The sequence below is a fragment of the Coccomyxa subellipsoidea genome (genome assembly GCF_000258705.1).
Source record: "Coccomyxa subellipsoidea C-169, whole genome shotgun sequence".
Classification (NCBI taxonomy): Eukaryota; Viridiplantae; Chlorophyta; class Trebouxiophyceae; family Coccomyxaceae; genus Coccomyxa; species Coccomyxa subellipsoidea.
In genome coordinates, this window is record NW_005178041.1 from 279,908 (window position 1) to 307,424 (window position 27,517).

The 27,517-nt window shown below is 50.6% G+C and overlaps 1 protein-coding gene across 1 annotated transcript in view; it reads right to left on the reverse strand.

Annotated features, from left to right (window-relative positions):
- Nucleotides 1–27,093, reverse strand: part of COCSUDRAFT_12377 (gamma heavy chain subunit of outer-arm dynein) — a gene marked incomplete at both ends in the record, with an annotated part of 65,075 nt that extends 37,982 nt beyond the window's left edge. The window contains 40 exons of the mRNA XM_005650775.1: nt 149–150; nt 275–510; nt 847–919; nt 1,481–1,621; nt 2,378–2,552; nt 3,072–3,253; nt 4,233–4,311; nt 4,822–5,083; nt 5,516–5,658; nt 6,536–6,664; nt 7,857–8,068; nt 8,614–8,749; nt 8,799; nt 9,157–9,288; nt 9,874–9,995; nt 10,411–10,569; nt 11,484–11,591; nt 12,372–12,449; nt 12,801–12,896; nt 13,236–13,424; nt 13,806–13,952; nt 14,587–14,685; nt 15,020–15,199; nt 15,609–15,747; nt 16,674–16,864; nt 17,413–17,565; nt 18,144–18,304; nt 18,825–18,940; nt 19,692–19,757; nt 20,633–20,790; nt 21,501–21,647; nt 22,163–22,321; nt 22,686–22,796; nt 23,158–23,386; nt 23,960–24,117; nt 24,545–24,712; nt 25,046–25,276; nt 26,196–26,409; nt 26,708–26,836; nt 27,014–27,093. Of these exons, the coding sequence (XP_005650832.1) occupies nt 149–150; nt 275–510; nt 847–919; nt 1,481–1,621; nt 2,378–2,552; nt 3,072–3,253; nt 4,233–4,311; nt 4,822–5,083; nt 5,516–5,658; nt 6,536–6,664; nt 7,857–8,068; nt 8,614–8,749; nt 8,799; nt 9,157–9,288; nt 9,874–9,995; nt 10,411–10,569; nt 11,484–11,591; nt 12,372–12,449; nt 12,801–12,896; nt 13,236–13,424; nt 13,806–13,952; nt 14,587–14,685; nt 15,020–15,199; nt 15,609–15,747; nt 16,674–16,864; nt 17,413–17,565; nt 18,144–18,304; nt 18,825–18,940; nt 19,692–19,757; nt 20,633–20,790; nt 21,501–21,647; nt 22,163–22,321; nt 22,686–22,796; nt 23,158–23,386; nt 23,960–24,117; nt 24,545–24,712; nt 25,046–25,276; nt 26,196–26,409; nt 26,708–26,836; nt 27,014–27,093 (5,691 nt within the window). The remainder of the gene's footprint in view (nt 1–148; nt 151–274; nt 511–846; nt 920–1,480; nt 1,622–2,377; nt 2,553–3,071; nt 3,254–4,232; nt 4,312–4,821; nt 5,084–5,515; nt 5,659–6,535; nt 6,665–7,856; nt 8,069–8,613; nt 8,750–8,798; nt 8,800–9,156; nt 9,289–9,873; nt 9,996–10,410; nt 10,570–11,483; nt 11,592–12,371; nt 12,450–12,800; nt 12,897–13,235; nt 13,425–13,805; nt 13,953–14,586; nt 14,686–15,019; nt 15,200–15,608; nt 15,748–16,673; nt 16,865–17,412; nt 17,566–18,143; nt 18,305–18,824; nt 18,941–19,691; nt 19,758–20,632; nt 20,791–21,500; nt 21,648–22,162; nt 22,322–22,685; nt 22,797–23,157; nt 23,387–23,959; nt 24,118–24,544; nt 24,713–25,045; nt 25,277–26,195; nt 26,410–26,707; nt 26,837–27,013) is intronic.
- Between the last annotated feature and the right edge of the window lie 424 nt (nt 27,094–27,517).

Here is a 27,517-nt window from a genome sequence, read left to right on the forward strand (position 1 = left end):
GTCAGAGAGTTGGCTAGTCTTGATCGACCTTGATGCACTACACGGACTGTGGTTTGGACCCACATTAAGCCAGTGCGCTTGTATGAATGCATGATCAACTGGTCATTCTGGCAATAAGGCGCCTCAAGGTTTACGCAGGCAAGCCAACTCCTTGGAAATGTAAGCTGAACTGCAAAGTAAATATGATCCCCAGACTGACATTGCCCAAATCCCCATCAACGCATCATTCGACGAGCAACCGCGCCAAAGCATGCAAGGATGACTCAGCGGTGACTTGCCTGCTGCGCGCAGACGGAGAGCACAGAGAGGTCTATGCGGTTGAATTCGTCGAAGCAGCCCCAGAGGCCGCTCTGCGCGAGCCCCTTGTATATTTTCCCCATGCCCTTGTAGTCCATCTGGTCGGAGCAGTTGAAGACCACCACGTACTTGCCCAGAGTGTTGCCCAGATCCTGTGCGAGTGTGCAGGCATGACTCAGCTCTTGACTTCCCGTGAAATGCCAGACCTGGCATCTCAGCAAGAAGATAACGAGCATGAATGGAAAGGACACTAGCAGTTTGCAGAGATAGGGATGACAGATGCCACCCATGGATTCGCTTCTGTCTCATCTTGTATCATTGCACAAAATGAAACAGAAGTGAATCAATGGGTAGGATTGCCGCTTCCATACTGTGGCCAATTGAAGAACTTGCAGGCATGGTTCCTTGCATTCTCAAGGCTGCCTTCTGCCTGCTCTCCTTAGCTCAATAGCAAATTGCTTGTCGAAGTGTCATGAGAAAATCAAGCATGCCTTGGTGGTCTCGGTCTTGCCGGTGCCGGCCGGGCCGGCCGGGGCGCCGCCGAGGAACATGCCGAGCGCCTGACTGAGGGTTACGTAACAGACATCCGTCAGCGGCGTGATGACGAGGCGCTCCTTGACACCTGCGCGCACATGCCGCCACGCAACCTCACACTCACTCCCCCTTTTTTTCAGCAGCTTCAAAACACATTACGCAATTTTAGAGCAAGCAATCTTGCTGGCATGGCAAAGAAGCCAGTGGGGTCATTACTGCACAGGCTGCACATGTGGCAGCACGGCCCGTATCATGTTGCCATATGAGCCATGTTGGCACAGGTTTTGCCTGTGCAGAAGCAGAGCCACAAGAATCCGCCTTGTCTTCCACAAGTCCGCCCTATGGTCTCTGGTTTTGGGTTTGCCGAGCATGTAATAATAGCAACAAGAGCATGCAGATACTATCAGCAAGGCAAGGCAAAAGAGATGAAAGAGCTCCTTTATCAGCAGCCGGCCCAGGATAGCTAAGAATTACAAAGAAGTGGCACACGCACCCGTCAAAGTTCTCTTGCGAAGGTGAACGTTCCGTGAGTGGACTGTTGAGAGGCCTTCGGCATTTCTGGCGCACACTCCAGGTATTCCTCTAGGGGGCTTTCATCGATTGGTACCTATGGTTTGTATTTATATAAAAGGGTAGAAGAAGCGCGCACCCAGGTATTCGAAGGAGTATTCGAAGTCGACGTCGCAGATTGAGATGATGACTGTGTCGCGATCATCGCGCCAGTAGAATCGGCACTGCTTCAGCCACTCGAAGTCCGTCGGGTCCCGCACCTTCTTCCGAACCAGGTCCTCTGGGCACAGGACACAGAAATAAGTTAGTCATCGGTCATCACGAGATAAGCAATGAAAGGGGAGACAACTATCAGAGAGGGAGGACCTGGCTGTGTTTGATACATCTGACTTTCTGTGCATGTCGTCACATGAATGGGCATGTTTGTAGATCTGCCAGAAGGCATTAACTGCGGTGAAGGGCGTGTTTGAAAGAAGGCAGGTGTCTGCGCATGGCACACAACAAAACAGGCAGTCCTCGGTCAGTAATTCTGCCGCCTTGAGGATCAGACTGGGCAAAACTTCCAGGGAGGGAGGGGCACTTCTTTGCTTGCATGCCACGGACTCTGGGCATCGGTACACAATATCATAAATTTTCCTCAGCTCCTGGGAATTGTTGCCGTACGCAGCAAACGGTGCACAGTTCTCATACAGCAAGGGCCAACATGGGTAAATGGACAATTGCTAGTAATAGGATTGGCACCGCTGCCCTGAAACAAGCACACGCTGAACACTTGTCCTGTATGACTGCACTTGACTGTCGCAGCCGACAGCAAAAGTGTTATTGTTATTTTTTACACGCTGGTTCCTGCCAAGAGGCAAGGTGCGTCCTGCAGGCAAGCTGCAGTTGAAGGCCGCCATAATCCCACCCTTTGTTGGACTCGCCAGATCCAAGCAAGACCCCATCAACCGTGGGCACGGTGCTCAGTATTTGTACCGCCCCCCGCCAGCCGGGGCGGAAGTATAGGAGGAAGAAAAAACAAACATTTCAAGCGCACCGGAGGTTTCCTTCTGGTGCATGTGGACGGTGATGCAGGTCTCGAGGTTGGTGCGCTGAATGCGCGACAGGTCACTCTTCAGAGTTATCGCAACCATCTCGCGTAGAAGACCATCTGCCTTCCTCGCCGCTTTCACCATCGCTGTCTTGTCCGTCTTGGCCGCCACGAGCGCCGCCTGAATTAGAGATCATATTCAAAGGTATGACTGCACCTTGGACAGATCAACCCCTTGTTTAAAAGTCGTGCGGCAGCCGCCAGTGGAAACCGGAGCCAGAGGTCTTTCTTCAGCCCTCTGATATACTGCAGACTTTCAGTGTGACACAGGGATGCCATAGAAGCTTGCCTACGTGTCAATGGTTCACTGAATCTTCAGGAATTTCAGCGCTTTATGGCCACATCTAAGTGAGGTACACTGAATCCCACCCCTTGAAGGTTACAACCCTAAAAATGGGGACTATATAAAAAGCTTCACCTGCCAATCGGCGGTGTACTGAAATTGCAGGCCCAGCAGCGCCATCCTTATAACCACCCTCCAATCCCCAAAACCATCAAATCTTCATACTTGCCTCAGTGTCAACGGTCCACTGAGATTGTAGGCCCAGCAGCGCAACACTGGTCTCGCTGACTCATAGCCCTAAAATAACCCCCTAAACAACTCCAAACCCTAAGAAAAGCAAGGGGATTGCTTGAAAACACTTGCCTGAGTGTCGGCGGTCCACTGGAACTGCAGGCCCAGCAGCGCCACCTGCGCCGGGTGCGAGAAGATGAAGTCCTGGAGTTTCATCTCGATGACATTTCTGTGCGCGCGTTTTATTATCGCCTTCATCGTTCCCTGCATACCGTCCACCAGCCGCTGTAGCCAGCCCTCCACCATTCCTGCGCATGGATATCGAAATTAAACTTATTGACTTCAAGTTTACATGCCAACAGAAACAGTTTGTCTGGCATTGGACTCCTATGGCCAGGCCATGACCATGCTAGCGCGGATCTGAATTTTTAATTTTGTAAACTTGAAACTTGAACTTCAAAGTTCAAACCAGCGATTGCAGTGGCAATGACTGCCCCGGCCAGGTCCCTATATCTACTAGCTTAATCGCATGGTGCATAGTATTGTGGCCATTGGACATCTGGAAAGTACATCTGGAAAGTAAATACAATTGGGTATGTTGAGCGGCCCAACAGCCACCAAACCACCGGAAGCCGCTGCCAGACGCATGCAGAAGACAGCATGCGCACATCTGCGGATTCAGGTGGTCCGGGTGAAATAGCCATTATTTTTTATATGCGCTCGCCAGTACAAGTCGGGTCTGACGCTCAACCAGGTGATATGCCGCGCATAAAGGGCCCTACAAAAAGTGGGGTCCCTCACGAAAATGAGAACTCTGAGTATGATTTGATCTTGCTTGGTCCCACCATCCCTACCAGCAGCAGGGATACAGCCATGCATGACAGGAACAAATAAGACGAGCTGCGATGAGCCATGAAGATTCTCGCGACCACCGGAACCACCAGCAACCCCACCTGGAGATGTGCTCAACCCGTCACACCACCGGATGAAGACTGCGGGGGGTCAAGGTGAGCAAGGCATGCTTCATTCCAACCTAACCTATATTTTTAGGGTTCGGAGTTAGGGTTTTTTAACACTATCCTATATTAAATAAATAAGTCAAATGCAGGGCCCATACTTGGCCTCCACTGGGTGAGTGCAAAGCTATCACCACAACTACCAGGAAATCCTCGGACTGGTGTGCAGAAGACTACGCACAAACCCAAGGCATGCTTTGATAGTTGAAACGAGCAAGCAAAAGGTGGACTTGGATGACGATAAGTCATCATGAGTCAGTTCAGCGCTCACCCTTGGCCTCCACTGGTTGCTCCAGCTCCACCTTCTCGCCCTGCTGACTGTACATCTCCAGAATTCTACCCTTGTCAGCCTGCGCATTAAATCCCTCAGCAACGTGAGCTTCAAGTCAGTCATTAATAGTATTGTTATTATTATTTTATGCTTTTCCTGCCAGAAGCAAGGTGCGTCTGCAGACAAGCTGCAGTAAAAGCTGCCAAGATCCTAAAAGTCAGTCATACACCAGAATATTCAAGCCAAATGCACACGTCAGGACATCAGCTGATGTGCACTAACTATCAGGCCTTCCCCAGATGCAACAAGCTTCAGACAGCCCCGATCATGCTGAAGGAACCACACAATTGACAGCAAAAGGTAACTCTTCAGGGCCTGCACAGAATGCACTTGTTTGGCTCTTTGAAAGTTCGTTCGCTGCCATATAAAAGGCAGCAACTGCAAGAGCAACACATGAGAAGTTTTTGACAGGTGGGCAGTGACAGACTGCCTACAAGACTGATGAGCCTCAGGTGGCCAAAATGAAATAACAATAACCAGTAAGACACTAATTTTGTACTTGGCCTGATGTACAAAAAGGAGCTCGCACCTTGTCAAAGGTGACGTTGGACAGCGAGTCGAACAGCCCAGACTGGAAGTGGGGCACGACAGATGGCGGGTCACTGCCAAGGGACAATATCTCGAGCAGAGTGGGGTCGCTGACGAAATAGAAACGAGGGAACTCCGCCCGCTTGGTCTCCAGGTAGGCGCTGAGTGATTTCTGGCACAGCTCCAGCTGCTCCAGTAGCGTGGGCAGGAGGGAACGCAGCATGTCCGAGCTCACGCAGACAGCCAACACGTTTTGTGTCTCACTGGCAAACGCCACAATCTGCAAAATGTAACCAGCGGAGAGAGTGTTATTCTCTTGCCGCATGCATGTACGGACCGCTGTCTTCAAACAATTTTGTTGCACAAGGAATGTACGTTTTTGCCTGTAGAAGCGAGAGGTGCATGTTGCGAGTGCTCTGCTTCAGGTTCAAGGGGTGATACAAAAGAAACCAGGATTGCCAGCATCACACAGGGCATGCAAGCACTGACTCCTCTCACCCAATAAGCACCGCTTGCTGGGGATTGGGTGAGAAGGAGAAGATGCTACATGTCTTGAGCAATGGACTCTAGCTGGCCACCAACTAACCCTTGCATGCTTGAAACAAACACAGCAACCACTGCGCGCAGAACTCCCAGAGCCAACGGCCCGCTTCTTAGAAAAATAGGAAATGGACAAGGTAAAATAGTGGGTGGACAGCAGGAATCGAGCCTTCATGAAGGACTTGTCGATGTTTTGGAAACGCTTGGCCTCGAGCGGCAGCTGCTTGACAATGTCTCCGCCTGAGAAGACGGCTTCAACGTACATCCACAGGTTCTGAACCGCCAGCCACTGCTCTATCTGCGCGCACCAACCACCCTTCTTTGTCATGCTTATTACTTAATCTCGCAGTAAATCCCTTAGAAGGTAAAAAAAAGTCCCCTCATCCCCGTGCCAGTCTATGGGACCACTCCCGTCCGTATAATTTGCAACGCTCAATCAAAGCTGGCCATTGTCAGCCCTCTGCACGCCGTGTGTATCTGTCTTCTGTCTGCCTCGAAATCTACTGCGCTGTTTGCGTTGCCGCCTTCACCAACAGCACAGCAGGAAATGGACAGAGCAGAACAGCGCCACACGGCGACCAGAGGCCCGATATCCTGAGAAAATGCCACTTGGTCTCTCAACTCTGGCTCACAGGCCAAAGATTGACAATATACTAGGGTGCACCCTTTTTAGGATTTTCTGTGAGGAAGTATATCAGGGCTATCTGGATGAAGCATGGGTGACATCAGCGCTGACTAAGCACGCCCGGCTTGCTGACAAAGCACATTCTCACGTAGTCATGCAGTGAGTGGGAGCTACAGACCAATCCTTGATCACAGACTAAGTACCCCCGCTCTGTGTTCTCAACCCACAGGAATCGTCCCGGAAAGGGAAACAAGCATGACAGAAGATAAATTGAGCGAGCTTGTTCACTGACAAGGCCTTCATACGTCAAACTTGTGGACGGCTGTCTTTAGGGAACACTCTGCTCAGTCCATCATCACACCCCGCACTCCCTTGCTTGCTGGGTGTAAGGTTCGGGATTTAGGATTACACCCTAGTTATACCCTGCTAGTTCACACACATCACATCACACTACTTATACCCTGACTACACCCTACCAACCCCAAATATATAAAAATCCCCAAAAATAATCAGTGATCTCAGCGGTGAATAAGCGCGCCTGTTCGCTGACAAGGCCGAGCTTTCCGAGCCAGGTGGTGACCTGTTCCCGGAAGGGCACCGCAAATCTGTTGGTCGCCATGGAACCGAGCGCCATCTGCGCATCCTCCAACTTCTCCACCAGCTCCGCCGTCTCGCTCGGCTGCGCGCATAACATCAGCACTCTCTATGTAGGCTTTAGGGTTTTACTATTACCCTATATGACCCTGTATGGTCCTAGAAGACCCTAAACCCTAAAAACACTGAAGATGTTACCTTTGCCCGTTGATGTTCTTGATTTAGTGGTACGTTAGCCTATTGAATGTGTTTTTGATTGTGCTGCAGCAGACTATGTTCCCACATATAACAGAACCAAAGTCCTACATATTAAACGATGGGGATCAGAAGACTGCCATCCGCAAGGCATCCCTGGAGGGATCTTGACCAGGTGCCAGTCTGGACTTCACTCAGTTCAGTAAAGTCGAAAGAACACTTCAGCCAGGGTTTCTTTTAGTGGCGTCCTGAAGTCAGCGTGGCTCTTTAACAAATAAACCTGGCATTTTTTGTGGCGCATAAACTACCTTAGAGTCCTGCTTTGAAGCGACCGATTGGCTACTAAAGATAACTCACCAGCGCAGGAATCCACATTTCATCCCTTCTCGGCAAAAGCACGCCAAAAATCACCGGTTCCAGGAGAAAATTTCTGAAGAACCCAGCATTTTAATTACTCTTGTGGCTTCAAAGTTCAGGCAATCTAGCATATGCGTGTAGCCACGTTTTCTTCCACCCAAAATTTTTGAAAGAAACGCTGACGTCAGCGCTTCTCGAGGGTGCAACAGGGTGATATCAAGGATGTGGCCCCTTAGCCAGTAGCCTAACATGGGAGCGGCAGAGCACTGCAAATGACAGGTCTGTTTAAAAGTATCCTCGGCATGAGAGGCGAGCCATCTGCTGTTGTTCAGCCACAGACATGAAAGGCTACGACCTGAGGGGACAGCACAATCCTTCTGCCGGCAAGCGCACAGAGATAAAGGGCAGCAAGGATCTCTACATCTGCGGTAATCCAAGAGCAAACGTCTTCCCGCTTCTTCCTTTCCACCTTTGATCTCGAAGGAAAGTGGCTTAGTAAGAAAATAGCAAAAGAAGGACAGACTGATTGCTCTTGAAATGCCGCTTCATCTACCAAGAATTCTTCTCAGCTGATCGTGCCCTCAGAAATATTGTGCGCCGGTACTTACAGAATATAGGCTCGCAAACGCGGCTTCTCCCTGCCCTTTATGCATGCCTTTTCCCGATAGATATCGACCACAAGAATCTACAAACCACAAGAGAACGAGCGCTGCGAGATGCCTCACCTTGAGCACGACGGCGCCTCTGGACTTGTACTCCTGGAAAGTGAGCGCCATGTCACCCCAGTCGAGAGCGATGGCCGCCAGCTTGGCCTCGATGGCTTCCTCTTTCAGCGCGGCGGAGGCCAGGTCTTCGACGGCGTCCCTCCTTGCCAGAATGTTGGCGCCCAGCAGATGGCCGAGCTTGAAGACGTCCTCGGATAAGTCCAGCTCCGTGCCTGATCAGGCGCACAATGACTTGTGCATTGATCAAGAAGGGTATTCAAGTGACAGCTGGATGAGTCGGCATCATCAGCAAGGTGACCCAGCTTGAAGATGTCCTACGACAGATCCAGTTGCACGCCTGAACAGACGTGAGTGATGACTCATGTGTTTGTCACTCTCTTCTAGATATGGGAGAATAGCGTGAGTCAGCATTATCGAGAGGGCACCAGCTGGCCATGAAAATTATGTACATTGTGCATGGCAAGTAAACAAGGTCAGTCTTTCCGTGCAGTGCTGATAATATAACTATTGGTTGACAATTTTGCAGTCGTTGTATTAGCACATGTCCTCAGATCTTGCAACTCTGTGCTGACCTGCCCGCAGTGCAGCATCGCACTTGGAACAATACTAGCCAAAGACGGCGTAAAGCCCAAGAAACACAGCAGGTCTCTCCGGGTATTTCATCATCCGTGCTCCCAAACCTCAGCCATTTTTTCAATGTATTACGGCTGGGAGGAGATTTTGGCATATAAGAGACGCCGGAAAAGGAATTACTCACCGGTGGCGCGCATTATCTCCTGCCAGTGCCGCGGGCGCATAGCTCGGCTGGCGAGCGCCTTGAACAGCGGAAGCTGCTCCAGGAAGTCATCGATCGTCCGCTTGCAGTCATTGAACGCCTGCCATTCCCGCAGCGCCTGCGCGCGCCATCATCCACTATTCGTATTTCTATTTTTTGCATTACACGCTTTTCCTGCCAGCAATCAAGGTGCGCCCTGCAGACAAGCTGCAGGTATTGCCTGTCATAATCTTACACCTTGATGGACTCGCCAGATCCCAGCAAGACCCAATCAACCGTGGGCACGCTGCTCATATATTGTGCTAGTGAACCTTTCTAGGGAATATTTCATATTGTGGCCTCGAAAGGGACATTCGAAAGCCTCTTAAAGGCCAAAAATCTGCCTCCTTCATTTATACAAAGCCACGTTGGCTTTTGAAAGACACTAAATAAACCATGCAGGCATACTTTCTGAATTTGGTCAAATAAAAAAGGGCAGTAATTGGTGTGCTGGCAGGCCATTGTTAAAAGCCAATTGAAGGGCACGCCTTTGGCAGCTTCTTGGCCTGCGCTTGGAATGCGAGCACGGTGTCATTCATGGTGTCCATTTGGGCGACCACGTCCGTCCAGAGGAGTTCCCCGAACCCGCGGATCGTGGTGATGACCGTAACGTACAGCCTGCGCGCATAGTGAGTCACCCGCTGATGTCATCAACATTAGGCATGCTAACATCACAAGAAATAAGGAAAGCGTGACACACGCAGCCAGGGATGATACTTTATTTCGGCAAAATGGAGAACATGCAGCGTTTTGGTAATCACAAAAGGTAAGCCGCTTTGTAGCTTGCGGCAAATGGCGATCCTTGAACTGCGTCAGAGGTTGCCTGATGCACTGCCCAATTCCAAAACAAAGGCGGTATGCTTGGACAAAGGGCAATGGACCAAAATCCTGTGACGCAGTATCCAGGGATTGCCATTTGCTGCAGGCACGAGGCTCAAGCAGGCACAGCTGAAGGATGGGTAAGTATTTGCAGTGTGACAAGCGACTGGGCATCGACAGTTGCTCTTTGCCCATCCCAAAAGCAATCTTCGTCGGAGCCAGAAGACACAGTGTTTCGAACAGGAGAAAGAGCCCCACGTGTTGCCGGCTGATGGTTTGCATGTACAGATTAAGGGATTTTGAAGGGGGTTTTTAGGGTTTTGCCTAACCCCGTAACCCTAAAAAGTGAACCCCTAAGAAGAGAAAAATTTAAAAGGGGCGCACAAGTAGAGGCGGTTGAGCATGGAGAGTTCGCGCTCGGTGTTCTCGAGGCCCGGATACAGAGTTACGGGCAGGCCAAAGAGCTCCTCGCCGCTCGCCAGGCTGTCCCACTTGCGCTTGCGCATCTGCACCACCGCATATCCTACATTGTCAGCACTTGAAAACCCACCCCTGCATTCCCTATACTTATAGAGTTTAGGGTTTATGCTTCAGGGAAATAACCTTCTAAAATATGATACAGATGGGGACATGTGTCATCCACTTTACAAGTCCCATTTCCGGCTGCTGGGTTGCGCTTGAGAGTGCTGCCGACACACTGCGGTTGGCGCCTTGATGGCAAGATGTGAAGCAACCGCTGGCGTGAGCTGCGTGCATGTATTCCCTTAAAACACTAATATAAGCAGAACAGATGACAAGATGCTTTGCAGGCCTCAACTGCGGGTTAGCATCCCAGCCACGCGCAGACTGCCCTTGCAAATTACTCCCCGAGCTTATTTTGGGTGCACCCATTTCTTAAAAAGAGGTAGAAGGGTGTCACACCTCGAACGGCTGCTGGAATTTCTTCAATCGGTCCACGGCCTCCATGGGGTCTAGGCCAGGGAGCATGGGTCCGTTCGCTTCCCACTCTATGCGGAAGCTGCGCGCATCTGCCACGAAGCTGCCCACGTCCGCCGCCAGCTTCTTCTGAAAGCCCGCCTGCTCCAACAGACACAAGCCATTGCTGCAAACTCATATATTTCAAATTTGAGTATTTGAGAAGAAAAATGATCTCATCTGATCCGTCAAACCTGCAAACCAGCTTCTTCTGAAAGCCTGCCTGCTCCAACATTCACAAACCGTGATAGCAACTGGACTGGTAAACAGTTGAGGGACGCTGGACTACTTCTGCAATCAAGCTTCCCATGGCCGTTGCAAGGCATGGAAAAGTATTGAAGGCAAAAGCACATCGGTTTCATTGAGAGCATTCAGTGACAACGGCTGGATAGGAGTTCAATTGGGCAGATTTGTGGTGCATAGACATGACTAGAACTCAAAGATCAGCACACAGCTAAAGCACAAAAAACGCTTCAACGCTAAACGCCCGTGCTTTAGCTCCGTGCTGATCTTCTGAGTTCTAGTCATGTCTATGCACCACAAGCCTGCCCAGTTGAATTCCCATTCCGCTGTCGTCACTGAATGCTCTCAAGCATGTGGCTCTTCAAGGAAAGTTTCTCAGGCTTTGCAAAAGCTGCATGACTCTAAAAAAAGCCTAGATTTCCCCCTTGCAGAACCCTAGGAGCAATGCAACCCAGAATCCAAAATTAAAATCCCAGAAAAACAGCCAAGCAAATTCCTACACCATGCAGCTGCGCTGATGGCTGAGCACATAATGCCATGCCGGCATGTGCCGGCACATGTCCGCACCTGCAGGCGGTGCAGCTCCTCGCCGGCTATATATTTTATATTTTAGGATGTAGGGTTTACGGTACTCCATCGCAGCGTACACATATTTGCTTACCTCTACTTCTGTTTCTGATGCTAGCACGCTTTGCTGAATGAGTCACATAGCTGGCAGTGGAATTCTGAACAGTTTCTAGCATGGTCCGTCGGCATGTGCCGGCAGATGCGCGCACCTGCAGGCGGTGCAGCTCCTCGCCGGCGTCCTTGGCACGCCGTCGCAGACGCTTCCATCCCTGCCGCAGATCACTCACCGAATCCAACTCCTCCGCCGGCAGCTTCACCTGCAGCGCACATTCATTGCCATCACAAACTAAGATTTGAACTTTTGAAATTTAGGGTTTGGGTTTCAGAAGATGAAATTTGGAAAAGTTGGCAGAAGGTCTTGTGACGGATTAACTGTCATGAATGTACATGTCCTTCAGTGTGCTCTTGCTGTCCTGGTCAGGGATAAGATTTACAAAGACTGGAAATCTGCAAGCTTTTTACTGCAATGTTCCCTGCCGTCACAGCCTCCTTTTCACGCAAGGCCTGCTGTCTTTGTCGCATGGCAGCGGGAATGGCCGGGTCCACAGATCACATGAGCCTGAGTCACCTACTTATATTCCTATCTAGGGTGTAGGGCACACAAGATGAGGCGATAGCCCTTCGCTCACATGATCAGTGGACCAGGCACTCACGCCGCCATGAAGCAAAGAGGATGGCGTAAGTCACATGACTGATGTGGTGGGGAATAAGCTTTGCACTCAAGGCTGGTTGTCTCAGTCTCATGACAGTGGAATTTCTTGTGCCACATATCACATGAGCCTGTGGCCGCTCACTCACATGATGGGTGGACTGAGGAATCACGCCGCCATGAAGCAGAGAGAAGTACAATTACAGCTGAAGTAACAGAAGTTGGTCTCCGGTGCGACTGGTGGAGAAAATGCAAGGACGTGGAAGAGACCCACAAAAGTGCTGCTGGAAGGCCTGAAGCCTTGGAGGGCTGTAAAAACGTTTGATTACAGTTATCGTAATGTGGTAGTTATGAAAGTGCAGAATATCTATGCCGGGAGATGAGTCACCTCGTAGCGAGCCAACAGCGCGTACATGTCCTCAATGGGTGCAATGTGGGCATCGATGTCCACCTCCCGCTCGTTTACCTGAACACGACACGACCATGCGTATTTGCTGTCACTTTTGATAATCGGCGTGTTTGCTTTTGCCTAGCACAAACAGGGTTGCTTCTAGATGGACAGAAAGACTCAAGCTGCCGGACAGGAGAGCGTCATGCTAATCGGGGACAAATTCGCCATCTGCGAGCTGCTCGTGCTAACCTAACACAAAATTTAGGAAAGCACGAGCGAGCTTCAGCACGAGCATTCATCCCCATATTCAACATTCCACTTCTGCGGAGGCAAGCTCATTTGGTATTTCATTTCGTCCCGTCTGCTGCAGGCATACTGAACACCGCTGTGGCACCAAAGTTTTGCGCACCATGTAAGACGGCTCACCTCTTTGATGGTGAGCATGACACTGCGCACATCTTCCAGATCTGCCACTTTGTCACTCAGCTTGGCACTCGTTTCTCGCAGGTACGCCTCAAACACCTGTGCGCATACTCACTGTTGAGTCACCCTGTCCTTCATTGACAAGCTTCATTGGAGATTAACGCAGCGCCCAAGGCCAAACGTAACTAGCTACAAGCCTTTTCCTGAATACCTTGCTCTTTCATCAACTTCTGACCCTTGGAAACCCCCGATTGCAGCTTGACTTGGCACTCTGTCGCTCAGTAAAACAAACCGTTCCAAGCAAGCTTATGCTGAGCCTCATGCATGGCCATTCCGAGTCCTAGTTTCATGAAAAGATACACATCCACGTGATCTTCAAGGTTTGTGCAACTTGAGAATGATCGAGAAGCAAAAGAATATATGACAGGGCAACCCCACCCGCAGATCTTCAGCACCCTTTCGGTGCAGGTTCCTGGCGAATGCGGCTTTCCAGGCGGCAACTTCCGACTTGAGGCTGGCGCGCAGCGGTGAGGTGTCCAGCATCAAGGTGCCCGCTCTGTACGAGGGCGATGCCTCTGCCACCGCTCTTTCTACCGCCAGGTATTTCTTCAGCTCACCCTCGAAATCCTGAGCATCCGCACAATCGCCCTTTCAAGAAATCCGTCAAACTCACCCCCTCAAGTTTTGATGAGGACACACTCTATCGTGCCTTTGTTCTTTCTTATGGTCCTTGCTCCGCAGCATACTTTGGGCATCCAGAGAAATCTTGCCAGAAGGCCTCATGTGTTGGTAAACACACTGGAGAGGCAAGCATGTGGATTTGTTCATCTGGCGCAGCTTTTCATCAACCTTCCTGGCATTGCTCCACCGGAACCAAACAGTCCCCATCACCGAGCATTCATGTCCCAGTAATCAATGAAAAGTAGTAAAAAGTAGTACAAAAAGGTAGTGAAAAAGTAGTAAAAGTACTAAGTAGTAAAAATTAAGGAAGAGGCACTGGATAAGTACCTCTAGCTTGGGGTTGCTGGTGAGGAATTTGGCGTGCTCGGTGGCGATGTCCCGCTGCCACAGGAAGGAGAAGCTGTCAAAGCCGCCCAGAAACGCAGCCACTCCCGCCGTGCTTGCCTCAACCGCACCAGCCAATGCTTGCACCACCTGCAGCAGCAAAAGTACCTCGAATTGGAACATTGAAACCTTGCATTGAGCAAAGCATGTCATTTGATGCAAGTTTCAACCTGCGGCAGGGTTGCTACATGTCTCTGCCAAGATGATTCCTGCAGGGTTTGCTTGTAGACATGAATTCTGTTGTTATATCATCACACTCTGACGCATGCGGACGCACCTTGCCTCTTGGCAGGACCAGCGTGTTAAAATAATTATTGTTATTATTATTATTATTATTATTATTATTATTATTATTATTATTATTATTATTATTATTATTATTATTATTATTATTATTATTATTATTATTATTATCATTACACGCTGTCACCTGCCAGAAGGCAAAGTACGTCCTACAGACAAGCTGCCCTTCAAGGCTCCTATAATCCCACCCCTTATTGGACTCGCCAGATCCAAGTTAGACGGAACCAATCGTGGGCATGCTGCTCAGCATTTATACCGCCCCCGCCAGCCGGGGCCAGGGACGAGAATATGCAGATAGTATATTGCAAATTCAGATTCTGCGGAATTTGCTCCAGCCACAGCTGAGGTGTTGGACAGGCCAAACAGGAGAGCAAGTAGCTTGAGGGAAGATATTTTGAAACTGCTGAGCCAAACTAGGCACCTGGGTGATGTCAGCATCGCGGGAGATGAGGTCACCATAGGACTCAGCCGCTTGCTGCCCCCCCGCCCACACCCTCAGGGCCTTCGAGCAGTGCAGCACCTGCAATAGAGTGTCAAGCACTATAGAACTCGCCAGCACCGTAATAATGTGAGACTGCGGCACAAGGCAGTACTAAAGAGGTATAGATCTGTTATCCTGAAGTTGGAGGAGCCCACCACAGCACCAAAGTCCAAAATTCATTCAAGAGCCGGAATGAGTGTGTGAGAGAAAGAATCAAGAAGAGAATTAATTGCAGGTGTTGCTTGATGTACCTAGCCCTTAAGGACTGTAAAACGTGCAATTATAATATTACAAAAACGTAGAACTTACACCAAATCTTGAAGGCTCGCAAATTACAAAGATTTAGCAGAGGAATAAAAGAGTATATAGCGACCTGTTGTGCTGCGGTGTCTATGGAGGCCTGGATGGCGGCAGGTGATGGGCTGAGCCCCACGCTGGGCACGCTCAGCTCAACCGCCACCTGGAACAGCGCAGCAGGAACGCCGTTGCAGACCGGACCGCTGACTCGCCGCTGCAATGCGCGCAGGCTGTCTCCCGTCGTTGCCAGGACAGCCTGTTCAGGCAACACTCATTGAATAAAAATAAGAAAAGGAGCTTGCTGCTACAACCCTTGACCGTGGCAGGCTGTTATCTGTCGCCGCAAGGATATCCTGTTCAGGCAACGGAATTTGAACTCAAATTATAAATGGAAGGATGAGGCATGAGATGGGCTGGCCAAAAGTGCGGCAGCAGCATTGCTGCTTTTGCAAGAGGTACATGGCCCCTTGAGGAGCATCAACTGCCAAAATGTCCTGAACCTTGAGCTGCACAGGAGGATCTCTACTATGTGCTTCAACTGCCCAAGGACAAGTCAGTCAGTTGCCACGAGCTCAAGAATTCACTTAATTTGCATTTGCCAGAGCAACACCCCTCCATCATTGGATTTACTTCAGGGAAAAATCGCACTACTGATTTGTATTCACCTGGTGCATGCGTTGGGAGTAGTGTTGCCGGAACGCCCCCTTGGCGCTGTCAGGCAAAATGACTCCCTCCGCGTCGCCGCAGGGGCTGTGCTCCGCCAGTCGGATCACCTCATCCACGCTCCTCTCAACCTCCTTGTTCCTGCAATTCACATCAATCCAAATGAGAAATCTCAAATTTCTGGCCCAAGTCGGCCACTGGCGGACCAAGCAGGCAGCAAAGAAGCTACTTGAGGTGCTGACTTCCCTTCCGATGATGCCCGTGCCATTGTTTCTGATGACATCCGCTTTCCCAGCGAATTGCCACCAGCTTCGCTTGCCTCTCACCAGGCGAGAACAGCACTGGCTTCAACGCAAGTGTTTCTCCCAGGATAAAATATCACGTCATTGCAGGTGCATGCATAACACGACGTTCTTTCTCTGGAAATGGAGATTTTGCACTGGTCTTACCGATGCGACCAGTGTCACAGCTGCGTGCCAGTATCAAGCATGCTATCACTGAAGCGCTATGACTAATCACCCAGGGCCAATGCTTGATACAAGCAGAGAGCTTTGACACTGGCTTCACCGCCTCAAGTCTATTGGTGGTGCAGCTATGCAGGCGCCCGCCCTAAATAACATTGTGTCTTCAGCAATGGACAATCTGCACTGGCTGTCCCGATGAGGCACGTGTCACTCCTTCCTGCCGGGTAGGAAATATGCTCCCGGCAGAAAACACTGAAATAACCGCATTTCAGGTTCTTTGCTTGGCGCCCGCGGAAAACTAGACACCGGCCTCACCGCAGTCCTTCTATTCAGAGTGCCCCAAGTGCACGTGCCCAAATAGAGCGGCATTGTCTCGTCAGCAATGCAAAAAGTGCCATTTTGATAAGGGCCAGTGTCCCCGATGGGTCCAGCGTTAAGCATCGCTCAAGTGAGTTCCGGTGAGTAATTGTTTGTCACCAGGCAACCGGCAACACTGGCGTCACCGCAACACTCCTATTTTGTGCACCATACATCCATGTGCCCGCAACACATGCGTGATCAGATCTTTGCACTCATTTAGGAGCACACAAGAAGCATGCAAACCTTATGGAGAGGCGCTCGGTCTGGCGTTTGGTGAAGCCGCTTTGGTGCGAGGCGAATTCATCGGCGGCGAATGTCCGCTCGGGGGGTAGGTCCACTAGGCGGGTTGCTTGCACCGCGCGCAGATTGCTGTCTGCTCGACTGTGAAGCACGTCCGCCACCTTGGTCACCAGTCCTTCCAGCTGCGACAACCCCTGCGCACAGCAATTTTGAATCTTGTACGGATTTGAGTTACTGCACAACAAGCTGTGTCTTTGTATGGTCTACACAGTAGCTTGACCGGCAAGGATATGGAGAGGCATCAACACTCTGCAGGTCTGTCGCCTTTGTTACTAGTCTCTTCAGGTGAGACAGTCCCTACAAGCAACAAAATAACAAATTGTGAAAATTCGGTCTGCTGTAGGACAGCACATTAAGGACAGCACATCTGCCGACATGGAGTACAAATAACAGGCCCGTGTGCTAAACCCTACACCCTAAACCCCAAACCCTAAATATAGGCTGCGCCTAGTAACTGCAATGGCATGCTGTCATCCAAGAGAACAGCGGACAGTAAAGAGCAGCTCTTGCGCCTTTGGTTTCCTCCTAATGCCTTCACTTTTTCCTCAGGATGTCTCGAGATGACTCTTCAGGCGGCAAGTCTCCAAAGTTGACCCTGCATACATGCTCCCCCTGCAAATTTTCCCCCCCGCGTTTATGTATTGTTTGCATGCACGGGTGCATGACTACACAGATGAGTCACCTGGTGCGCAAAGTGGAGGTAGCCGTCGATGTTCATGCTCGCCCACGTCAGCACTGTGGCACCCGGCCTGAGGCGAGCCTCCATCGCTGCCAACTGAGGTTCAAGCAGCGGCAGCGCAGCGGCAGGAACGCTGCTCACAACCCTCTCATGCTCCTGAGGGGACACAACAAAGAAAACTCGGATTTTGATATTGCACAGTGATGCGCACAGGGCTGTGATATGGCGCAGATTTCAGGAGTATCGGGGCATCAAAGGTGAGGGTAGAGATGCAAGTATATGGTCACGTATGCCATGATGACATGGGTATGGCCATGAATCTTTTATATCTGCATTCAGCTTGCATACCCTTGAGTGCACCCACCAGCATGCGAACGACGGTGTAAAGGGTTGTGAATGTAAGAGCGGGGCTCTCAAGCCGTCAGCCTTCCAGCTGTTCAGATACTGCTCAGCATGTTCACGGGTCCAAGAGCGCCGAGCCAAACGGTGAAGGCAGGGCTGTGACTGGGCTTGATCATACGTGACACCCAAAGACAGCCTGATTCAGCGGCATGGAATCAGGTCTCATATGAGGCCGCCACATAGGAAAAAAGCCATTTGCAACAAGTGCCCCCAGCTTTGGCACTGTCCCTCTACAGGTATGAATAATTTTAGTCCTATGTCATCAGTGACCAACGGGTGACATAAAAAGACAGAAAATATATCCAGTCATTGGTGAGTCAGCGGTAACTCACCAGCAAAAGGTGACAAAGCCGGTCGTAGTACGCCCGGAACTTGTGCTCCTGGGTCAGCGCCAGCCGTGCAGCTTCGGGCACTTCTATGCCCAGCCGTCCGAGAGAACGCGCCTCGCGGATCAACTCCAACAAAGACCTCTGGAAATTCACGTGGTGCCTCCCTGCGAGGTGCAATTAAGAGGGGCTCTTTGGAAATGGGAGATCACAAAATCCATGAATAGAGATACATGCATACAGAAACTGCTGGTGCCTCTCTGCAAGGTGCTAGAAACATTATTTCTCAGTAGTTGTGCAGGGACATGAAATCTGAGGGCAGCTCCTCTGACTACAATCTGGTAACCTGCAGTATGTGCCATCATTCGCGAGTACGCACGAACTCATGAAAAGCTGTTCTTCTCACGGAAAGTGTGCCTACCAAGAATGGCTAGCACATACATGAGGTTTATATGTGCTCTGTGGAACAACTTAGCTTGTTCTTGAACCCATTTCCCCGCCTCTTGCTTACCTTGAGCAGAGCGTGCTGCAGACAAGATGCTTTGCTGCAATCCTAACTTTGACAAGCCGGTGCCGCATGCTCCATTGGCGAGTCATCGCGCCATGACTGTGTCATGATAAAGATGCCCATTATAGTTACATGACCCAAGAGCAACCTTGTCAAAAAAGATATTCTGAGCTGCGCACCTGAGCTGGGGTCCTGGCAGATGAGGGTGCATGAGAGGCCGCCCAGCGCTGAATCAACCCCCTTGAGCCAGCTGGCATGCCACACAATCTCATACTCCACCAACGCGCGAGCAACCCTGTGTCAGCAATCAGACACCGGAGGTTGCACCTTTTTTTGACATGAAAGGTATCAAGAGACTGCAGAGAGGCTGGTCGTTTCTACGATTGCAATAAGTGTGGTGTGGATTGACTATCATGAACGGCTGAGAGCAGAGGGACTAGACAAGACTGCAGCATAGAACTTTTTGACACCTTTTTCCTTGGCTATTATGGCGAGTCCAACAAGGGGTAGGTTTATGGCAGCCTTCAACTGCAGCTTGTCTGCAGGACGCACCTTGCCTCTTGGCAAGAAAAGCATATAATAATAATAATAATAATAATAATAATAATAATAATAATAATAATAATAATAATAATAATAATAATAATAATAATAATAATAATAATAATAATAATAATAATAATAATAATAATAATAATAATAATAATAATTCGACAACTTCCCCGCACAGAGGGCAGCGAGCGCCTGATATGTGCCAGACTCTTTTGAATTCAAAGAATTCAGTTCCAGCACACATGAGGCACATAGCAACCCTCTATGCAGGGGAGTTGTCATGCTTTTCAGTCCGCCCAATCTAGAGGAGCACCGTAGAAATGCCGGTTCTCCAGAAATCATGGCCTGCCCACGTCCAGAATGGGCTGCAAAACAGGGGCTGGGGACTTCCAAACGACAGCAAACTCACAGATTAATGCAGAATAGAGACTAGAGAATATGCCGAGCAAGTGCCTACGTGTGGACCACTCTCCTTGGTCAATTCGGCGACTCACCTGTTGTAGAGTTGGATGATGGGCCTGCTCTCTTTGGCGGCCATGAGTTCCTTGTTCCTGGCAAACCTGCACACAACATATACCATTTTCAAACTCTTCATTTCCAAAGAGAAGCCCCCACATACTGCCAGCGCCTCAACAGACACATGGCACCACCATCGCTGCATGGCAACGATTGCTTGATCTGTGCGAGTTCGCTGACGTTCACTCTTTGGCTCAATATTCGTTAGTCATAACCTCCTGTTGCAGGCCCTGGGCTCAAGATAGTAGAGCACAGGAAAGGCCGTTGGGATAGGAGTGAGTCACTGGCGTAGCCTCTCAGGTAGTTTCTACGTTGCACTTGCTTATATGATACGGGGGTCGTGGCTGGCCTGCCGTCAGCATGTGGCTGAACCCCTATACGGCAATGCACACGCTGCAAGGACCCTTCATCAGCCATTGCAACGTGCGCTTTGGGCAACCCTTTATTCATCCACATGCCAGAAAGGGCAAGCGCTGCTAACATTACCAAATGTGCACATTAAGGTCCACGACGAGTGCAGTTGCCTAGCATAAAATATTCACACTGCATTTGACAGCATGCATTCTTACTGTGTTGCTCTGGCTTTGGCATGGCCATGACCCAAGAGTCAGGACCACACGCACATCCAAGGTCACAAAGAGAGACTCTGGCCATCAAACAACACCAAACCGAGTCCAACTCAAGCCTCCAAACGGGGAGTCCGGGGTCCTGTCAATCACAAATGAGCGCAGATAGGATACGATTTGAGGATGTGTGTCAGCCTTCATTGCAGCTCGCCTGCGCGCACACCTCGCCTCCGGCATGAATATTATTTAATACCAACTAATTCTGGGGGTTCACCCTCATCCCTGAACCCGAATTATACCAGAATGGGTACATGAATTCAAAAAAAAACAAAAGAAGAAGAGCAGTCGCGCACTGGGCCATGGGGGGCTCGATGCGGCGCAGGAGCTGACGCGCCCACAGGATGTGCCCGGTCACCGGAGGAGTTCCCCTCGGAAGCATCGGCCGCCGCTTGCCCCTCTCATACATGCCCTGTACCGCCTCCAAGTCTTTTGCAAAACGCTGAAATATCACCTGCGCGCATGGACCAACACAAACACTCTCAAACACTGCCTGCCTTGCATGCATGCATGGATATACGTAGGCAGGTTAGCAATTAGCAACCCTCAGACACCGGAGTGTCACCCTTACGCATAAAAAACACACGTGCCCTGAAACACTCGGAAGTGTGAAAGAGAATTCATGGTGCCCATGGTTGCAAATGACATTCCAGCGGTTTGGGAAGGCGTTGCTTGTATGCATGCAGGCAACCAGGCAACCAATCCTCACCGCTGCAATATCACATGCGCCCGAAAAGAAACGCGCCACAGCTATGTATTGTTGCATGCATGCCAGACATGAGTTTTGTCAACTCAAAATGGCCTCTGCAGAGTGGCACTCTTGGTAGCTGCCCGCATGCATGCATCCTAGCAGTGTTGTGGATCATGGCATCACATGGGAGCCAGCGTGCATGCATGCGCATTGAGACATGGTGCATGCAAGCAAATACGATTCCGGATGTTGTGCAGGACCCAAATCGGGAACAAAGCGCTTGCATGGAAAGACAAGTTGCATGCTTGCGGATAAGTGCCCAGCAGGCGCTTTATGGCTCCATGTGTGCTATATGTGTGCTAATAAGCAACTGTGTCGACAGATCAGTGATATACATTTAAAACATCCGAATGTGCATGCATGCAGTGTACAAAATGCAAATGCGGAGCAGGAGTGAGTCAATGCCAGCTCACCGAGTACATGGCGTCCAGGTCAGCCTTCAGGGAGTCGCGCTGCAGCACGCTCCTGAACTGCCGCAGCAGCCGCAGCGCAGCTTCCGTGCTCTTTATGCCCTCAAACGACGCATGCACAAAGCCCTGCAGGACACTGCTGGTGCTGAGCTTGGCTTGAGTCATAAAATCTGTATTTCAACCCTCGAATAATGCATGCGCAAAGCCCTGCTGGACACCAACTGTGTGGATTATGTTTCCAGCAGCATCTGACTTCGGTGGTCTTCCACATGATTTCAGAGGCTCAAGCTAACGCTGCATGGGCCCAGACTCTATACATCTGCTTTGTGAAAGACATGACTTTCAAGTGGGACCTCTCAGTACAGCAATCTTGAGATGACTATGCAAGACGCCCCCGAGAAGTCATGTCCTCCACAAATTTGGCATCGTCTCACACGACCACACAGATTATTCAAACCTTTCTGAATGCTTGGGGGAATTTTAGCAATGCATGTAAACGCCAGGATGGTCCTAAAGGCCTGGCAAGCTTTCTCGGCGGAGAAATGAACATTGAGCCATGAGCAGCGCGTCTCAGGATGTGGAGAGTACATTTTGAAACTTGCTGCAAAGCATCCAGAACCAAAAATTTTGGAAGATATGGAAACATGGTCAGAGCGCGCCTGGACGGCGATTTCGAGGTCGTTGATGTGGACGTTGAATTCGAGGAAGTCTCGGTCGAAGATGTTCTTCTGCGCATCCAGGAGGTCGTACGGCTTGCGGCGTACCTCCTCCACTATCTCACCGAAGCGCCGCATTATTGCCTGCAGACCCTCTATGTGCGTGTGCTGCGCAGGCAGCAAATACAAATACGAAATTAAATTTGATGAATTCAAACATGCCAATAAGTCTTCACGCATGCATTGGGTTTTATTTCATTTGATTTTTTTGAACATGTAGTGCATGCTGAGGTACTAACAAGCACACCGTCATGCATATTTTTCAATGTGCCGGAAGGGCTGGGTTGAGCCACTGCTGACATTCTGTGGCGAGAGCATGATTCACGACAAGACTGAACATTGTAGCAGCGGGGTTCCAATATTTGGCATCACAAGCAATGTGTACTTAAGAAAATTGCCTTCAAGACATCATGCATGCTTCCCCAAGGAGTGGATCTGCAAAGCTGCCAGGACAGCAGAGATCTTGGCGCACCTTGGCCAGCTCAGAGAACTGGTGGATGATGGTGAAAAGCTCTATGAGCTTGCGGCAGCGCTTGGCAAACAGGTCCATCTGTCCAAACACTGCGGCCTCATTCGCCTCGAACTTTCCCACCGCGGCGGGGTCTGCTTTGCCCGCCCCCTCCCTCACTTTCCTGCAGAAAACACATCCAAGAACATTTCTCAGATGGGAGATCAAGTAATGTGCAGTTTGTCAACTCAAATCGATATGAGCGTGGCACCCATCTCAACTTCAAGCACCAAGGAGTCTGAGCAGAAGAAAGCCTGATGCCTGACAAGTAGGGTAGCTTCTCCAGGAAGAGCAACCACACTCATCTCAACCCTCCCTTCTTGGTCATTAAGAGAAAGAAGGAGATAGACCAAGATGCAAATCAGAATGCACACCAAGTTGCACGTCATACCATGCCCTCCATGTTTTGGCTGAAAGGGTGAAAGTTTTCTAGAACCCAGAATAACGGCCATGTCTGGAATAAATTAGTCAGGATTTTAGTCAACCTGTAGGCGTCCAGGTAGGCGTCTCTCAGGCCGACGGCGGCGCCGAGCTTGGCGATGAGCGCTGTCTTGTCCTGATCCCACAGCTTCCCGGCGGCTCCCAGGAAGCCGCGACAGCAGTCGATCAGCTGCTGAGTCACGCTCTGCAGGAAAGCCGTCAGACGCTCCGGCAGCGCATAATACCTGCGCACCCAAGAAGCAGTGTTCGACCAGGTTCGCATGCCTTTCCAATTTTTTGTGGCTAGAGGCTTACCAGCAGCAGTCATATGGGTCTAAATTGCATTATGTCCCTGCGCACAAACTTGAGACCGACCTGGCCTTGACGGGACCTGATAGCAGCAGCTTCTCGTGGCTCTCAATAATTCCAGACAATTTGTGTGAAAATCAGCACTCTCTTATGGCCAGTCCAGAACAAAATCAAAGAGCCCACAAGTTGTTGGTCAATTCCACGAGATTCCCCTCTGGGATGTCGAACACTGCCCAAGAGGAGCCTAATACGGTGCAACATATTCCAACCACAATTCCGGTTGAGCTACAGCACATTGTGTTGTTGCTGAATGCACCAACAAGACAGGACCAGTGCTGTAGTCGGAGTCAGTAGCTGCACGTTGTCGGCATGCACCGGCATCCCGAAAGACAGTGATCTGGGCAGCAGCGTCATTGTTGCAGTTCTTGCCTTGTGGCAATTCTGCTTTTGGTAATTTTGCTTTCGGCAGTTCTACAAGCTACTGCAGGCATTGCAGTGGGTGAGCATACCGTGAGATTGTGTGCATGGTGTAGATGTTGGCGAGCACAGCTGGCAGGCAATTGTGGACGGCTGCAAGGCTGGACTGCTGATAAATCGGCTCCCAGCTGGCGTCCAGGGCTCGAAGGTATTTCAGATTGTCCCGGGCCTCGTTCACCGCGTCTGTCAGCTGCGCACGCCAAGAAACAAGCAGTGCGAAGGATTGGTGGCTGAGCATTGCGTTTTCAAAGAAATGACACGAGGTAAAGTGTCTTACGGTCTGGAGCTGGTCACAGAACCAGGCGATCTTCCGATATATTGGCGTGCATAGGTGTCTGTGAGAGCATAGGACCGGCCGTAGAGCTTAAAATGGATTTCTATATCTGTGCTTGACCAATGTCAGGAACAGGCAGGCAGAAAACAAACTGATGCTCTGCAGCCAGGCTTCTCCCCACTGCATATTTGAGCAAGCTGTAAAATCTAGCTTAGCAAATTCAACTCTTTGCACCATTCCTCAATGTCTGGTGGTGAATATTTGCCCATCTGGCCTAATGGCATGCCATGTCAAACTCTTGCAACCCAACAGAAGAGAGTGAGTCCCCATGCCACGGCCCCACCTTGGCTTCGGCGTCGCGCCACGCTTTGTGCGCTTTGCACCGGGCCGCGCCGGCGATGCCGATGGCTAAGCGACACTCGCGGCTCCTCAGCCGTTCCGTAAGCTGAGTCAGCGCCGCCAGCCGCGACCGCCACTGCTCCAACTCGGCGCGCGGCCCCGCCTGCGAACCCTGTTGTTCCACAATCCCCACACACTTGCTGGGTTTTGCTAATGGCTTCTTTGCGGTTATTCAATTGGCTACACTGCTGAGGCATGACATCTGGCATGCCAATGCCAGCATCAAGGAAAACTGGCAAATGCCTGCCATATGTCATGCATGGCCGGCGCCTGTCCCTTGCATGTATGTAATGGATCCACCATGGCATCGGTCCATTTGCAAACCACTTTCTCTACTTCTCAATTCTCAATTCGGATGCCGCCTTCAAGGTGCGTAATAATATAGACTGTGCACAGGCCACCTGAAATGCACAGAGTGAAATGCGGCGATGGGAAAATAGCTCACCTCGTGCTGGGCGGTCTGCTGCTGAGTCAGCGCCTCGTCCACGCTGGCGCACCATGACATCAGCACGTCCGCGACGTGGGCGACAAGTGAGTCATCGGCCGCGGCCCGGCCCAGAGAGGCCGGTTTGGTGTCTAGGCCTTCCAGCAGCGCCTGATCTGGCTCCTTCAAGTCCACACTAGCCGCCATTGTAGCCACCGCCTCTGTGAGCGTACTGGTTAGCTGCGTTGCCATCTGCATGGGCATAACAAATGCGGGGTGATCAGGATGCAGAGTGAATGTTAGCAACACCTTTCAAGCTAGAAATACAGATCATATGCCCGGCGTTTTGGTGCCCTGGGAAAACACCACTTATGCATGCAATCATTTGGAGCTCTGATTCTGCACTTAACCACTATACAATGCAGATTGCACTCTCATTGTGCTCTGCATTGATAGTCATTCAGAGCAGAAGCAGAGGACAACTGAAGACTTGCATAAGTTGCTGTTAGGTAGCTCTCAAGGCAAGGTACGATCTGATTACTGTTCCCAATGCATTGCTCAGCAGCATGAAGTCAAGTGAAAACTGTTCTTCTGACGTTCCCTGGCGGTCCTAATCTCTGTATTGGCCTGGTCAACGGCGCCCTGGGATTCAGACTGCTTATGCATGTGATGGCTTCAGAACAATCTGATCTGCACTCTGGTGATGTGCGCAGAGCAGATTCTGTCCTGGAAGTCACCACATGCATGAGCCACAAGCTTGACGAAGTCAAGCCGAGAGAGCAAGGCGCGTCTGGTCGATCTTCACGCAAGTGGACTATGCGTTTGCCTGGTACTTCACTTTGCCTCTGCTTGGTCACTGCACATGCAGTTTGGGTGAGCTGAGCTTGCTGGAAACGGTGCAGACAAGCAGCATGACAGCAACTTTACATAGCACATCCAAGTGTGACAGCCCCGACCGGCGGGGGACGGTGCAAACCCTGAGAACCGTGCCTTTGGTAGTTTATGCCTTGTTCGGTCTGGTATGATGTTCTACAAAGGGTGGGCTCTTGGGACTCTTAAAATGCAGCTTGTCTGCACATGCCCCCTGCCTCCGTCTGGAGATTTTTGTACCAATGATGACTATGAGGAAATGTAATCCTCACAGCGGTAACAGAAGAGCATGAAGCTTCACCTTGAGGAAGGTGTGGGTCTGTTTGTCACTGCTGCGTCCCCAGCTGCCGCCCTCCCTCAGCACAGGCAGGTACAGCTCAGACATGAGCGCTCTCAGAGACTCCAGAGCACCCATGGGCACCTCTCCAACGGCGATGTCCGCCTCGCATGACTCAGCGCTCACCCCCTTGGTGTTGATCCGCACAAAGTACACCGCCTTGTTGGCCAGCGACTCCCTCTGCAGTGCCACACAGCATACATATTAGTTTACTTGGGACATGTAAAGAGAGCAGTTCTGGCTTTCAAATTCGTCGCAAGGGCATCTTGACACGGATCTTTGAAGGCTGTGGAGCACTGGAGCATTATGATCAGTATGGTGACAACAGCGCTGGCAGTTGCCACACATTATTTTGAGGATCTGTGCCAAGCTCAAGTATCCGACACATCGGTCAGATGAGGGCATGCAAAGGAATAAATGAATGAAGATCTTCTTGCAGCGTCTGAAAAGCTGTCCACAAATTGCGGCAGGTGCACGCCTGGGGGTTGCCAAGGAAGAGCTGGGGTGGGGAGGCCACAGGCTTTCCAGTCGGGGTTTGGTAGAACCATGTCAGTGCCGCTGGGCCTTCGGGTTCGTAGAAGGTTGAGACAGCTTCCCGCCTTTGCCTGCACATCGTCCTGGCGTCAAGGCTACGGGTCCTGCAATCAATTGTGTTCTAGCGCGGTTGACTGGGACGTGACAAGTCGGAACCAGGAACGTGTATATACGTTGTGTTATCGCGACAACTTATGTTTCAAATCAGCTTTAGGGTCTAAAGCGGAGCCGGTGACACGGACACTTACAGGATGGCCTTCTCTGCGGCATCAACGGGAACACCGTACGCCTCCGCAAGCTGCGAGAACACCAAATCATCGTGATCGTCGTCGTGATCATTGGAATCGTTTATTCATGAGATAACGCATGGGCAGGCTTCACGATGGCGTTCATGACACTGCACGTACTGCCGCTTTACTGGGCTTGCAGCAACGGTTACCAGCAAGGGCTTTCTGAAGAAATACTTAAATGCTTGATAGTCATGGTGCAAAGCATCACTACAAAACCAAAAGAAATCGGGATAGGGAAATATCTTTAACGATATCCACCTTTCTGGCTATCCACTGATGCCTTTCGTCCAAGGCCATTCCGTCCAAGCAGCCCGGCCGCTATAGATTATCTTGCACGGATGATATAGCCCTGAAATGTTTCATTATTTCACATAAAGTGAAGTGTGCTTAGAATGTTCATTGATTGAAGGAGATGATCTGGAGAGGGGCGATCTTGCCGTTACTGTCTGCCGTGGCACGTGA